The 15793-nt window shown below is 36.1% G+C and overlaps 1 protein-coding gene across 5 annotated transcripts in view; it reads left to right on the plus strand.

The window, feature by feature from the left end:
• Positions 1–15793, plus strand: part of MARK3 (microtubule affinity regulating kinase 3) — a 124607-nt gene that overhangs the window by 88203 nt on the left and 20611 nt on the right. For all 5 annotated transcript variants that reach the window (XM_027849025.1, XM_027849021.1, XM_027849023.1 and 2 more), the window contains exons 7-12: positions 7258–7314; positions 8595–8831; positions 9014–9133; positions 10788–10887; positions 11179–11291; positions 11735–11888. In XM_027849025.1, coding sequence (XP_027704826.1) covers positions 7258–7314; positions 8595–8831; positions 9014–9133; positions 10788–10887; positions 11179–11291; positions 11735–11888 — 781 coding nt within the window. The remainder of the gene's footprint in view (positions 1–7257; positions 7315–8594; positions 8832–9013; positions 9134–10787; positions 10888–11178; positions 11292–11734; positions 11889–15793) is intronic.

Raw genomic sequence — 15793 nt, forward strand, 5'->3', positions numbered from 1 at the left:
GCATTGATATTCATCAATAAGCACTTAAGTGCTGGGCACTTTTCTAAGTACTAGAGATATATATAGAAAGGATGCAGTACTACTCTTAAGTGCCTACTCTCAACACTTGTATATATTGGCAGAGATATATACATATAGGGTGTCCCAAAAAGCTTTGGTGCAGTTTTAAGTTATTAAAACTTAACTTTTTAAGCTAAAACAGCACCAAAGCTTTTGTTGTTGTTCAGTCATTTAGTCGTTATCTGACTCTTTGTGACACTGTATGCTATAGCATGCCAGTGCTGTCCGTGGAATTTTTTTGATAAAGATACTAGAGTGGCTTGCTATTTCTTTCTCCAATAGATTAAGGCAAAGAGGTTAAATGACTTGCCCAGGGTCACACAGCTAGGAAGTGTTTGAGGTGGGATTTGAACACAGTCCTTTCTGACTGCACGCTCAGTGCTCTATCCACTGAGCTGCCTAGCTACCTAACATTTAAATATAAGACGATAGCATATTGTCGGTTAGTATAAAAGGTGGTGCTTAAACACCGTCTTAAAACTAGCGTTTTGTGAGGCTGAGTGTAGAAGGATCACATTCTGGACAGGGAAACTACCAATTCAAAGGCACAGGGAGATCGGGTGCCATTTGTTAGGAACAGAGAAAGAGTCGTTTTTCTGGACTGTCAAGTATAAGAAAGGGATGATGCCTAATGAGACTTCAAAGATAGGATCAGGTTATAAAGGGGATTAAAAGCCAAACATTTATATTTTATTCTAAAGGCAATAGAGAGGCTTCAGTATTGAGTCTGAGTACAGTTGTGACATGGACATATTTGTGTGTTAAAGAAAATCATTTTGGCAGCTTTGTGGAGGGTGAATTGGAATGAGGGACAATTTGAGGCAGGGAGAACATTTTAGAAGGCTTCTAAAATAGCATAGAAAAAAGGTGATGAGGGCCTGAACTAAGGTGTAGGCTGTATGAGTAGGGAGAAGAGTTTAGAATGCAGAAATTTTGTGGAGATAGATGACAAGATTTGGCAGCTGATTGAAAATGTAGGATGGAGATGGAGGTATGTAGGATAATGCTGAGGTTAGGAACCTTTGTGCCTGGAAAGCTGATGGTGCCTTTGGCATAAATAGAGAAATTTGGAAGAAGGATGAGTTTAAGGAGAAATACATTGAATTCTGTTTTAGACATGTTAAATAAGATGTCTCCAGGGCTTAGAGTTTGATTATATTGATTAATTATATTAATTATATTGATTAATAGGCAATTGGTAACATGGGATTGAAAGTCGGGGAAGAGATTGAGTCTGAATATATAGATCTGTGAATCATCTCAATCAAGATGATCATTAAATTCATGGGAGTTAATAAGGTCACTGAGATAGAAGTATAGAGAAGGAAGTCAGGACAGATCTTTGGGGAATACAGTTACGGGTGGAGAGTAGGGAAATGGAATTCTTATATGGATAGTAAGCCATCAGTGGAAACTTAAAAGGTTCAGAGAGGAAAAATCACAAGAGAAATGTCATGAAAAATCTAGAGGGAGGAAGGTGATTGAGTCTTAAATGAAGAGGATGAGAACTTTTCAGATTTGTCAATTTACAGATGGCAATTTTGAGTGATGAGGTCAAAAATACAGAAACTTGGAGTAGTTCTCAGTTGCATGTAAAATGAAATCAATGCTCTTTGATATTGCAATGAAGCCCTTCTAGAACCTTCCTTCCAATGTGATTGTTTGATCTTCCACTAATTGTTTCTGTACTGTATGCTTTAGCCTGGTGGTTCTCAAACGTTTTAGTTTCAGAACCCTTTTATGATCTTAAAAGTTATTAAATTTTCCTCCCTGAAAGATCTTTTGTTTATGTATATCTGTCAGTATTTACTGTATTAGAGATTAAAATATTTGATTGTTGATCCCCTGAAAGGATCTTGGGGACCTCTAGGGGTCCCTGAACCACACTTTTAACGCTACTGAACTAAATGCTACTCCTTAACCACACACTGAGTTTTCCAACTTCTGTGCCTTTGCTTATTTTATTCCCGTCACCTGAAATTCCCTCTCTTTTCTTCCCTGGTCCTCCTTTCTTCTTTTCTTACATGCACTCTAGGGTATGGAAATGTGACTCATTCTTTGAAGTTTAACTAAAATGAAATCTCTTCCATGGAAGCTTCCTTGATTCCTCCTTCAATCCCCAACAAAATTCTAGATTTAAAGTTGGAAACGGCATTATAGATTGTCTTCTATTATCCCCTCATTTTACAGATGAAGAACCAGGTTCAGAAAAGAAATATATTTGTCCTTTACCCCATAATACTTCATTCATATATCTCTTCTTCACATCAGGTTTTTCCTTGTATTGTAATTACTTGTATATCTTCTAAATTATAAATTCAATGAGGATACAGGCTGTTTGATTAATCTCTCTATTCCCCATAGTGCTTTTCACGTAGGCATTCACTGAGTGTTGAATAAATGAGTGTTTGGTTTTGGAATGTCTGTATTTATAGTTGATAATGAGTGTGACTAACGTTCTAGAAATTCACTTGAGATAAAATAATATTTCATTGTGAAGACCTAACTCAGGAGTCATTCCTGTATTGAACCTTGTTCAAGTTCTCCTTGAAACCTATTCAACACTCATCTTTCATACTGAGGCAAAACCCCAGTATAAGCAAAACTGTTTTCTCTGAATGTTTTGTTAATTATGGGTATTTAAGAGCTCCCTATTGAGATGTAGGCTGTATAAAGAGTTAATATGATTGGTAAGAGTTATAAATTCATACAATCCAATGTGGAAAGCAATTTAGAATTATGCCAAGAAAATGGCTAACACGTCTATAGCTTAACCAAGAGATTCCACTGCTAGATATACTAGCCCAAGGAAATGAATGATATAAAGAAAGACTGCAGATACACCAAAATAGTTATAGCAGCACTTTTCATAATAGCAGAGAACTGGAAGCTAAGGTGTATACCTATCAATTGGAGAATGACTAAACAAATTAAGGTACATGAATGTCACATTATAAGAAATGGTGAATAATGAATATAGAGGATCACAGAAAGACTTCACTAATGCAAAGTGAAATAAGCAGATCCAGGAAAATTACATTGTCAGTGTTTATAGCAGTGAACTTGGAAAGAAATGAACAGTAACAGAACGATTGAAACTGAGTGCTGTGAGATTAAAATGACCAAACTTAACCCTCAAGAAGAGATATTAGAAGGTACCTTCCTTGACAGAGGTGGAGAACTCTGGGTATATAATGTTACAGATGGTGTCAGAGTTGTTCTGTGTTTGATTAATCTTGCTGAAATGATTGTTTTATCTTTTTATTCTTTGTTATAAGGGAAGGCTTTCTGAGGAGGGGGAGAGAAGAGAAATACAGTGGGAAATGTTAGAGATGAAAAAAAAAGATAAACTTTTTAAAAGTTAGTGTGAAAGACAATCCTTTCCCTCAGGAACCTCACATTCCTTGTGAAGAGAGAACACACATAGGAAATTTCAGATACACTTCAAATGGAAAGGCCCCATGGTCCTTAAAGTACAGTAGCAAAACATACGGTAATTTGTTGTTTTTCAGTCGTGTCCAGTTCTTCATGACCTCATTTGGAGTTTTCTTGGCAGAGATACTAGAGTAGTTTGCCACTTCCTTCTCCAGCTTATTTTACAGATGAAGAAACTGGGGGAAATAAGGTTAAATGACTTTCTCAGGATCATATAACTAGTAAGATCTGAGGCCAAATTTGAACTCGGGAAAATGAGGTTTCCTGACTCCAGGCCTAGCACTCCATCCACTGCATCACCCACCTAGTAATATATTTTCTTTAAAGTTATTTCCTTTGATAAAGCCAAATCCATTTCTTATATCGAACCATTTGACAATACCAAGGACTTTGGTGACAAAATCTTTCTCCTTCTGGTATTTAAAAATACTGGCTGCTGAGGAGGCAGGGCTTGTAGCACCAGCAGAAGCTTTTGCCAGGTCTCATCTCTACAAGGGTTGGTTCCTTGGATGATGGCTTTGGCGGTTATATTGCATGCTAAACTGCTAATATGGAAGGGCTCAACTATCCACTGGTCTCTTGGCCCTGGAGTATCTTCGTTTTGGTTTGAGGTGATCGTCAAGGTTGTAGAGGTGGTTTGAGTTAGCTGTCATATGCTGCCACCTCCTGTTTTTCTGTAGGGTTGCTTTGCTGGCTTAACTAGGCTGACTTGCCCACCCTGTGGATAGCAGTTGGTCAGCATTTGATTAGACTGTGGCCTCTTCTCCACAGGGGTTGCTCCCCTAAACTGGAGAACTGCAGAGAACAGCAGAGCAGTGCTGTTCCCAGGACTGTTGGACTTAACTGACTGTAGCAGTTGGTGTTGATAGTAGTGAGGATAATAGGTCCATTCTCCATGGAGGGTGTTCACCTTGATGATGGCTGCAAGTGTCAGATTGGATGCAGAGCTAGTGATCTAACAGGTCATAACTATATCTTGGGCTCTTAGGCTCAGGTTCCAAGACTGTCCATATAGGTGGTAGCAATTATTTGATGTATTATTTTGCTTAGGAGTACTTTACATGTCTTTTTGTTACAGGTTTACTTTCCTTGTTTTTCTTAGACTTGAAATTTACATATCAGGGGTGTTGGAGAGAAAAAAGTGGCTACTAATTAAAATAACTTAGGAAAAATATTATCCTGACATGGATATTTTCCTGTAGAACATAGTCGTAGATCAAGAAGTATCTTAGAGGTCATTTAATCCAATCCCTTTATTTTGTAGAAGAGAACTGAGGCCCCAAATGACTGATCGCCACACAGATAGAGAAGGAATAGAGCCAGGATTGGAACCCAGATCTCTTTGTTTCTAGTCCCAGTGAATTTTTAAGTATACCACACTGAGAAGTGCATCATATGTCAGAAGGTGACACATTAATGCTCTGTTGGTGGAGCTGTGACTTAGTCCAACTCTTCTGGAAAGCAATTGGATTGACCAAGAAAGTGACGAAACTGCCCATACCCTTTGACCCAGAGATCCCACCACTACTAGGCATACAGCTCAAGGAAGTAAATGATTTTTTTAAAAAAGAGGCTTCACATATTCCAGATTATTTATAGCATCCCCTTTTGTTCAAGCAAATATTTGGGAATGAAGTAGATGTACATTGATCAGGGAAATAGCTGAATAAATCATAATAGAACATGAATATGGAAGAATATTGCTCTATAAGGAATGATGAATATGAAGAATACAAAGAAGCATCTAGGGGAAGACTTATGAACTGATGCAAGGTGAAGTAAGCAAAACCAGGAAAACAACATGCAAGATGACAAAAGCAGTGTGAATGGAAGAATCAGGAACAAAAGGAAACTGAGGAAAGGGGAGGGGGGAAGGAATAAGCATATATATGTAATTTACTGTGTGCCAGTCACTGTGCTAAATGCTTTTTACAAATATCATCTTATTTGATCTTCACAACAACCATGCAAAGTAGGTACAATTATTATTCTCATTTTACAATTGAGGAAATTGAAACAAATGAGTTCAATGACTTGTCCAGGGTCACACAATTGCTAACTGTCTGAGACCAGATTTCAACTCCAGCTTTTTCTTAACTTTCCAGGTTCCTCAACTGGAGCTTTGTACTACTGCTAGATTGAGCCCTAGGCTGTACTTTTTCAGGAGGTGATTGTGGTCATTCCTGCTTTGTCTCACCTTAGATTACTTAGTTTCAGAGCACTATAACATGTCAGGACAGAGTGTTTGGAACCCCTGAGCACTTCGATGGAAGTTCACACTGAAATATTTTTTCTTTCCCTCTTTAAGATATCTTACTATACCAGCTCCCTCTTGATCCCCCTTCTAGTGGGATCCCTAGGCCTTCATGGGTACAGGGGGATTTGACTCTTTGCTAGAGGACTTGTTTGCCTTTGCTGAAGCTTACTGCTCACTTTTCTATTGATTTTTTGTTTGTTTTTTGGTGCAATTTTGCGATGGAGGAAGTCACTTATTGTAGCTTCTTATTGGAATTATCATTATTCAGTCTTTCAGGTTTATGTTGGGTTAGGTATGTGGGACTAGCAGTCGGCCTTGTGTTCAAGTAGCCATCTTAACCAGAAATCCTAATGTTAGTCTTTTTTTTTTCCAGTGTGTTAGTTGATCTGCTAGATTTTTACCCCATTTTTCAGTGACTGGGAATGGGAGGTGTAGAATGTGAAATATAGGTGATAACTAAAGATAAAATTATATTATCTAATTTTTAAAAGTAAATTGTCTAATACTGATTTTGCCAACAAGTGTTGGTGTGATCTTCTAATAACTGTTTTAATTTATGATCATTTCTTTTTTAATATAAATATCATTCATGTGGTAACCATGATGAAAACCAGGAGTTCAGTCAGTTCATTCTCAATTAAAGAATAACATGGATAGTCTAACTTAGGCAAGCTAGAGCTACTTGTCTGAAAACTACAGGCACTGATAAAGGCAGAATGATTTAGTTCAAAGAATACTAGACTTGTCATCAAAGATTTGTTTGGAGACTTGACTCTAATCTTGGGCAAGTCACTTTGCTTCTCTGATCCTCAATTTTCTCATCTATAAAATCAGGATAATGATCATTGCATTTCCTGTCTTACAGAATTGTTGTGAAGAAAGCTGTTTTGAATCGCAAAGGTATAAAGTTAACAGCAGCTAGGTGCTGCAGTGGATAGAGCACTGGTCTTGGATTCTGGAGGACCTGAGTTCAAATTTGGCCTCAGACCCTTACTAGTTGTATGACCCTGGGCAAGTCACTTAACCCCTAATTCCCTCAAAAACAAACAAGCAAAAAAACCCAAAGGTACAAAGGTGTTTTTAGTTGTTACTGAGCAAATAAGCTTGTCTTGAATTAGGGTCATCACTGGAGTCATAAGGAGGGCAAACTTCCTCTAAGCAACTGCTGGCATTTTCAGGTCAAACTGGAAGTTTGAAATCAGTGCCAGAAATATACCTTGCTTAGGAGTAAGGAGAATAGTAGGAGAAAGAAGAGAGCCTTTCACCAGTACATAAGATTTAATCTAATTAGACCTAGATTTAGACATCTCAAAAGTATAATCCATAAGAATGTTGTTTTCAGAAAGGTCAGGTGATAGATTTATATTCAGCTGACTAATATCTTGTAGAGTTGTCAAAATACTGATTACAAAGCTATAATAATGTTTAACTTAAGTATTGACTTGTTAATGATTAATTTCATCTTCAGTGATAATTTAACTGAGCCTCTTTTTTTTCCCATCCAGATAGTATCAGCAGTGCAGTACTGCCACCAAAAGCATATTGTTCACAGAGATCTTAAAGTAAGTAGAAATAAATAGTATTTGACTAGGTTCTGAGTGAAATATATTGGTACATCTTGCCTTTCCTAGCTGTGCTAATAAAAAATTAATTACTACTTAAATTTTGCTTTTAAATAAGAAATTTATGTGTTGATATTTTAAAAATCATTTTAAGCCACAGTGAAGTTTCAAAAAAAAGAACTTATGTTAAGCATTTTATGCTGTGATGGTGTAGTTTGTAGTCATTATTTTGTCCTAGGTCAGCACAAAGACCTTAATCATTTTGACAAGACTTGCCTGTGAATGAAACTGTTGTCTGTATACCATTAGCATCCTTTTGGTACCTGTTTTTCATTGTAAGCAGAGCCATCAAGGATTAAAAGAGGCTAATTCTTTCTCTGTATCCAGAGTTAATTCCCTAAGAGCATGTTAGAAGAGAGATAATAAATCACTAATAGAATAGAAATATGTATATTTGGTATGACTTCATGGGCAGCAAGGCCATAACCTTTTTTAAAAGTATTTTTACTTTGCTCTGAACTTAAAGCAAATAAATATTTTAAAGTTTTGTCAATGAATAAACAAAATTCAATTGTACTTGGTCAGAGTCCTGCAAAAGGCTTAATTACTATTTCTGGCTTAAACTGATGTGGAATGAATTTAAATCGAGGTTCTGTTTTATGACATAAAAGTATGAATTCTGATTTATGTTCTTTTTTTTTCTGGAAAGGCTTCTTCATTAGATCACTAGAATGTCTTCCCTCTGAAGTTATCTCCAATTTATCCTGTCTGTAGTTTATCTGTAGCTGTTTTATAGGCAGCTAGGTGGCTCAGTGGATAGAACAGTAGGCCTGGAGTCAGGAAGACTTAAATTCAGATCTGTCCTCAGATCTAGCTGTGTGACCTTGGACAAGTCACTTAATCCGTTTGCCTCAGTTTCCTCATCTGAAAAACAAGGGAGGGATCAGAAATGGCAAAATACTGCAGTATCTTTACCAAGAAAATCCCAAAGAGTTGGATACAACTGAAACAACATAGGTTGTGTGTACTTAGTTGTTTGTATATTGTCTTCCCATTTAGACACTGAACTCCTTGAGAGTTGAGGCAATTTGTTGGCTTTTCTTTGTATCTTCAGTATTTGTCACAGTGCCTTGCACCTAGTAGGCATTTAATAAATGTTGTTGACTTGCAGATCATTAGTAAAAAGCTGTATTCTAAGTTAATACCTAGTTCTAAATCATTTATTAGTAATTGTGCTGTTTATTTAGTAAGACTCATTTTTCCTAATGTTTTACTTCTAGGCTGAAAATCTATTGCTAGATGCAGATATGAACATTAAAATAGCGGACTTTGGTTTTAGTAACGAATTTACTGTTGGAAATAAACTGGACACATTTTGTGGCAGTCCCCCATACGCAGCTCCAGAACTCTTCCAGGGCAAAAAATACGATGGACCTGAAGTGGATGTTTGGAGTCTAGGTGTTATTCTTTACACTCTTGTGAGTGGCTCTCTTCCTTTTGATGGGCAAAACCTAAAGGTATGAAAAGTAATTTCATTCTTATTAAATTTCACCAAAATTGGTAGTATTATCCAATACCACCAAAATAATAAAAAAAAATTATGTAGGCTAAATAGTTGTAAAATTGTATCACTGTGTTGGTATATTGTCCTTTTAACCTATCATTGATTTGTCACTCTTCTAATCTGACCTCCCTAAAGGAACTGAGAGAGAGAGTATTAAGAGGGAAATACAGAATCCCTTTCTACATGTCCACGGATTGTGAAAATCTCCTTAAACGTTTCCTGGTGCTAAATCCAACCAAAAGAGGCACACTAGAGGTAATTGCCAATGTGAAAAACATAGGAAACTTTGAACATTCTTTCAAATATTTTTAGAGTTTTGCTTACCTTGTCCAAAGTATTTTATTTCTGAAGACTTTCAATTTGAAGCATTTAAGAGGACCAGAGAAAAACAAATGTTATTCTGATCTTCCAAAAAGGGAAGAGTTGAACCAGCAAATTATAGACTAGTGAGCTTGACTTCAATTCTTTGTAATATTCTAGAAATATTAACGGAGTAGTAGAAAGAAAGGAAGTAGTATATCACAAAGAGCTGCATGACTTCAGCAAAAACAGGTTATGCCAAGCTAATTTCATTTCCTTTTTTGCTGGGATAGTAGAACCAAAGAAGTACTGTCTCTAAATTTACCTAGATTTTTGTTTAAAAAAAATAATAATAATAGAATCTTTCATGCTTTTCTTATGGGCAAATTGGATAAATATGGGCTAGACAGTAGTACAGTTTAGGTGGATTATAAACTGGTTAGATCTAAAGATTATTCATTACTGGTTCAGTGTCCACTCTATAAAAGCAATCTCCAGGAGATTATCCCAGCGATGTTTTTCTTGGATTTGTGCTATCTAATATTTTTATCAATGACTTAGATAAATGTGTAGATACCATGCTCTTTAAAATTGACAACCAGATAAACTACCCAACCCAGATACTGAGTCAGAATCAGGAAAAAAAAATCTCACTAGGCTTGAACATCAAACCAAATATAGTAAGCTAAATTTTAATAGAAATAAATACTGTCTTATACTTGGGTTGAAAAAAATACCAACTTTACCAAATACAAGATATAGGGAATACATAGTTAATCAGCAGTTCACTTGAAAACTATCTGGGGGCGTTTAGTGGACTACAAACTCAGTGGGAGTCTGCCCTATTATATGAGAAGGGGGAAAAAAAGCAAAGGAGGAAAAAACCATCACCCCCAAAAAAACAGCCCAAACTAAACCCAGTCTTAGGCTGTTTTAAGAGAAGTATAATGTCCTACTTGGAAATAGTCCCACTTTACTCAGCCCTGGGTAACACTGTATCTGGTACATTGTGTTCATTTTTCTGGACACCATGTTTTAAAGAAAACATTGATAAGCTAGAGCATAACCAAGATGGTAAAGGAACTTAAGATAATCCATATAGGAACCAATGAAAGAAATTAGAGGTGTTTATCTTGGAGTAGAAGAGATAAAGGGAATATGATAGCTTTCTTTGGGTATTGGAAAGGCTGTCATATTAAGAAGTGTTAGACTTGTTCTGCTTAACTCCAGAGGTAGTTAGAGAGCCAATCATTAAAGTCATTTGAAGGTAAAATGGGCTGCCTTAGGAGGTGGTGGTTTTTACCTGACTGGATGACTTAAAGCAGAATCTCGATCATCACTTGTAACATATGTTGTAGATAAGATTCTTGGTCAAACCATCTGGTTTTGGATATCCCTTCACAGAAGCTAATACTTGTCTTTTGAGAGAATGATACACTAAGAAAGTGTAAAGCATTTCCCTCTCGAGTTTTATGTAATGAAAATCTGAAGATAACCTTTAAAATTCAGAGACCTTATACATAGTGGAGTAGTTGAAGTGTTATTGTGATTTTGTTTTTGTTTTTTTACTCTTCTTATGAATGCTAATTAATAGTTCACTTTTTTGTAGCAAATCATGAAGGACAGGTGGATCAATGCAGGGCATGAGGAAGATGAACTTAAACCATTTGTAGAACCAGAGCTAGACATCTCAGACCAGAAAAGAATAGGTAATCTTGTGTGGGTTAGGTGGGGGGGGGGGGGGGGTGCAATGCCAGAATGAGTATCTAAATATATGCTTTTTTATATATGTGTGTGTGTTTATATTATATGCTTATAGATATATTGTATGTCACTGACATTTAGGAACATATATGAACTGCACTAGCAGCAAGTAACTAGAATAATTGGTTAAATATGCATTCATTTTAAGAAAAGGTATAGTCTTTTTAAGTCAGAGGAACATTTTATCCTGAAACAAAATGTTTTGTCATATAAACTTTCTTATACCCTTCTTTTAGATATTATGGTGGGAATGGGTTACTCACAGGAAGAAATTCAAGAATCTCTTAGTAAAATGAAATATGATGAAATCACAGCCACATATTTGTTGTTGGGCAGAAAATCATCAGAGGTAAGAGTAATTTCAGAAAGGAAAGCTAAAGATGCCTTTTGTAATTTTAATTTTTTTTTACATGTAATAGTCAAAAATTCAAGTCCCATGACTGTTAGTCCTTTTTTATTAGCTACTGTCTTTTTCAGGGTACATTGGACATTGTCACAGATAACATATCTATGATTAGTATTTAAACACAATTTCATATACCAGCCGATTATGAGGATAATGTATATTTAACAAATGTATTTGTTTTCTGCCCTTTGCAGTGTATTTTAGAAAAGTATATTGCACTTCTCTCTTTCTTTACCTTTGAATGACCAACAAGAATATGTTTCTTGAATTTTCAGCTATAATTTAAACATCTCTCTAAAATAGCTCTATTATGTGAGGTTCGAGTTTGTATTTTAATAAATCGTTTGTATTTGTATGTATGTTGTCCTTTTTCAATTTTTTCCTAGTTGGATGCTAGTGATTCAAGTTCCAGCAGCAATCTCTCACTTGCTAAGGTTAGACCAAGCAGTGATCTTAATAATAGCACGGGACAATCTCCTCACCACAAAGTCCAAAGAAGCATTTCTTCAAGCCAGAAGCAAAGACGATACAGTGATCATGGTGAGTGATAATAGCGAAGAATATTCTTTGTTTTTCCTTTTAAATAGGAAGACTGATTATGACCAGTGGCCCTATAAAGTGATGCAGAGTCTTTACCTCACTACCTAGCCCAGGTGCCTTTTTCTTTTTTTTTTGTGAGTTCTTATGTGTTCTGCTAACATCCTGATGTGGTATGGAGAGATATGAACTCTGGATTCTCAAAGGCTATCCCAGTGCAGCTGATGCTCTGGTAGGTTCCACTAAAATGAAGTGTCTTAAGTTTGGGCACAGCAGCAATCATTGTACCTGCTATCTGAGGATCAACCTAGGCAAGTTGTGAGGCATGTTATCATAGGGTTAGACACCCATCCTAATATTTTTCAGCCTCAGCAATCAGGAACTCTTGTCTGCTAATTTATGGAGGGACTGCAATCTCTATCAGTAGACAAAATACCTACAGCTGATGAAATTAAAGATATTCAAAGTATGTGAGTAGAAGTTCTATATAATGCTTACAGCCAGAGTAACTGGGTTCAGTTTCTGAATTACTCAGCTATTTGTATCTCTGGTTGGTTGTTCTGCTTAAGCTATGTAGACTTAACCATATAGGAAATCTCCCTAGAGTATTGAGAGGTCAAATGTATGGCTGCTTCTCCCTGGTTTAGTGTATAACTATTCCAAAAACCACCTCCTTTCTGAGGCATCTGTTTTCAAAACATAAGTCAGCCAGCATTTTTCAAGCAGCTACTGTATACAAGGCACTGTGCTTCTGAGTTCAAGAAGCTTATGAATGATAGCAAATACATAATGCATATATAAGCATAATGAAAATGAAAGGAGGTTAATTTTGTGGGAAAACAGGTGATCCGGAACCGGCCTCATAAAAGAGGTTGCATTTTAGTTGGGCTTTGAAAGAAATTAAGGCTCCTAAGTCAAGAGGTATCGAGAGAGGAGATGAAATATTTTATGTGAAAAACAGCAAGATCACTTTGGCTAAACTAAAGTGTATGTAAATAGAAGTAATATATAATAAACCTAGAAAGGTAGGTTAGAGTCAGATTGTGATGTTCTTTAAATACTGGAGAGGTTTGTATTTGGTCCTAGAGGTAATATAGAGTTGCTGGTATTGGTGAACAGAGAAATACCATGATCAGATCTGTGTTTTAGGGATATTACGTTGACAGCTATGTGGAGGGTGGTTTGGAAAGAGAAATATCTTTAGAGATAGAGACTGTATTATAGCTTTATTAAAACAGCTATTTTATTAATATTATATGACTTCATAATTCTATTTATACATGTGTGTATGTGGATATCACTTCAGACTTATAGACATAGACTTATATACATATACAGCTGAGAAGTAATGAAGGCCTGAATTAAAGTGGTGGCTGTGTCGGTGTAAAGACGAAGATAGATGCCAGAGAGATTGGCAATTGTTTGGATATGTTCAGTTAGGGAAAATGAAGGTTTGAGTATGCCTCACAGGTAAATCTGGCTGACCAAAAAGATTTTAACAGAAAAGGAGAAGTTCATTAGAGAAGTGGATTTTGAGAGAAAGATGTTTTCTGTTTTGGACTCACTGAATTTGACGTGCGTTCAGGACATCCAGTTTGAAATGTCTCATCAACTCTTGATTATCCAGGACTGGAGTTCAGAAGACTGTATTTGATAGAAGTATTTTTGTTTAATATTTTACCCTCATATAGATTGCTGTCTTTATGTGCCTATCTTTGTCAGTGTTTTCAAAGTCTTAGTTCCTGAAAGGAAGGGACCAGATATATTTAAGTTGATTTTTATAGTGTCTAACATTGCCCTATGAGGAAAGAAGCAATTAATTGATGCTTTTAATGATACTGAAAAAAACATCATATGGGTATCTCAGGACTTAAAAGTATCTCCCTTCTCCCTTCCCCCCTCAAAAAAACAAAACAAAACGATAATGTGTATACAATTTCCTTGACTAAATTTAATAAAAATATCACTCATCACCTTATAACGACATGAAAAATGTTTATAAGGATTTGGACATTTTCTCCCTGGTCTTGTACTTAAACCTTTGCCAGAATCATGGAGTGAGTCTGAATTTTGTGTCTTCTCTCTTACCTCACTTCCCCCTATCCCTCATCATGGAATATCATTGGTTCCAAATTATTTACAAACTAAAGTAAAACTTATGAGCCACATACCTTTTCACCATTCCCCCTTCACATATTTTATATACTTCTAGCCATATAAGACTGTCTGTGTTCCATTCTTGTGTTGAATCTCTCTTCTCTTTCTGGTTTGGTTATTCTGTTACAAGAATGGTCTTGTCTCCTACTTCCTAATCTTTTGGAGTCTATCTCTTCCTTCATTGACTCCCTCAAAATTCTACCTCCTTCATAAAACTAACGGAACCTGCCTCTCAGAAGAAAGTGATCTCTCCCTCCCCCAGATTTTTATAGCACTTTTACCTCTCCTTTGTACTCACTACACTCTTTGTGACATCATAGTTACTCATGTATTTGTATTTTTCCTCCCATCAAATTGTAAGCATCTCAAGAGCATGGTGTGTATTATATAGACATTTGTATCTCTAGCATCTAGCCCAGTTCCTTGCATCTTAGTAGGCATTGAGTAAACGTTTGTTAAATTGAATTAGAACTTAAAACGGTCTTAGAAGATCTTCTGACATAACCTCTTCACTTTTCAAACGAAAAAATAGTGAGGTAGTGAAGTGATCTTCCCAAGATCAACAGTGACTTTGATGGCAAACCCAGAACCTGAACCATGCTCATGATTGATAGTCCAGTGTTCTTCCCACTATATCATTCTCTCGTCTCATCTTGATGAGGTTTCTTAATCTGTATTTTTATTGTATGATTTTATAATAATATACTTCCTTTACGAAGCTTTTGGAATATTACATAAGAACATTTTAAAACAAACCTAATAGGAAATTAACCAAATTTAGTCAGCTTCACTGTATGGTTGCTTCCCGGAGCACAGAGAGATTCATAAGCTGAGAAAGGAGGGTAGACCTTTAGGAGTGCTGGTGTTTCTGGTTCGTAGGGTGGAAAGGATAAGCTAGTCAGTAAACATTTGTTAAGCACCAGCTATGTGCCAAGCACTGTGCTAAGTATTAGGGATACATATATGAAAAAGAAAAACAATCCTTGCCCACAACGAACTTACAATCAAAAAAGGAGACGACGACAAACAAAAGGAACTGAAAAGGGGATGGAGCACCCTCCAGCCTTCCAGTCAGAAGGGCACAGGATAGGAAGGGCCTTGATAAGGTGGAAGTACCAGGCTGATGCCATCTCACAGGATGTTAACTTTCCTGCTGTGAAGTTCCTGGGGACTTGGTGGAGTCCATTCCAAAGTTGGTTAGCCAAGTGAGTTTAAAAACAAAAAAAACCAACATAGGCATTACAGTTTGTTTGGCACAAAGTTAAACTTTAAAATTAACATCTAGCCTAATGCCTAAGTAAGTGAGTGCTTATAGACAAATGTCAGAGCAGATTTTTTATTTCTCATTTTTCTCGACCCTATCCTAAATCATGCTAACTTGCATATACCAGTTTCTTTAAAAAAAAAAAATTTAGAAATTTAGTTTGTATGAAATGAAAATTCTCATTCCTTAAAACATTAGTTTATGCTGAAACCTAGTTAAATATTCCTGATGGATATAATTCAGTGGCTAAAATTATCACAGATAACACTCATAAAAGGTGGTGATACATATAAACTTTTGTTGGTTGATTGCCACCTGAACTTTACAGTGTACTCCAAGCTTCTAAATTTTGCATTACTTTGAGTATTTATCTTTGCCATTTATAATCTTAAGTGAAGCCAGATCTGGCTATCTTTTTACCAAATGAAAAATGTCATGATTTTGAAACAAATTAATAATTACCTGAAAGTTAGATGTTTAAGGTGAC

The sequence above is a fragment of the Vombatus ursinus genome, unplaced genomic scaffold (genome assembly GCF_900497805.2).
Source record: "Vombatus ursinus unplaced genomic scaffold, bare-nosed wombat genome assembly UNPS02007284.1, whole genome shotgun sequence".
NCBI lineage: Eukaryota > Metazoa > Chordata > Mammalia > Diprotodontia > Vombatidae > Vombatus > Vombatus ursinus.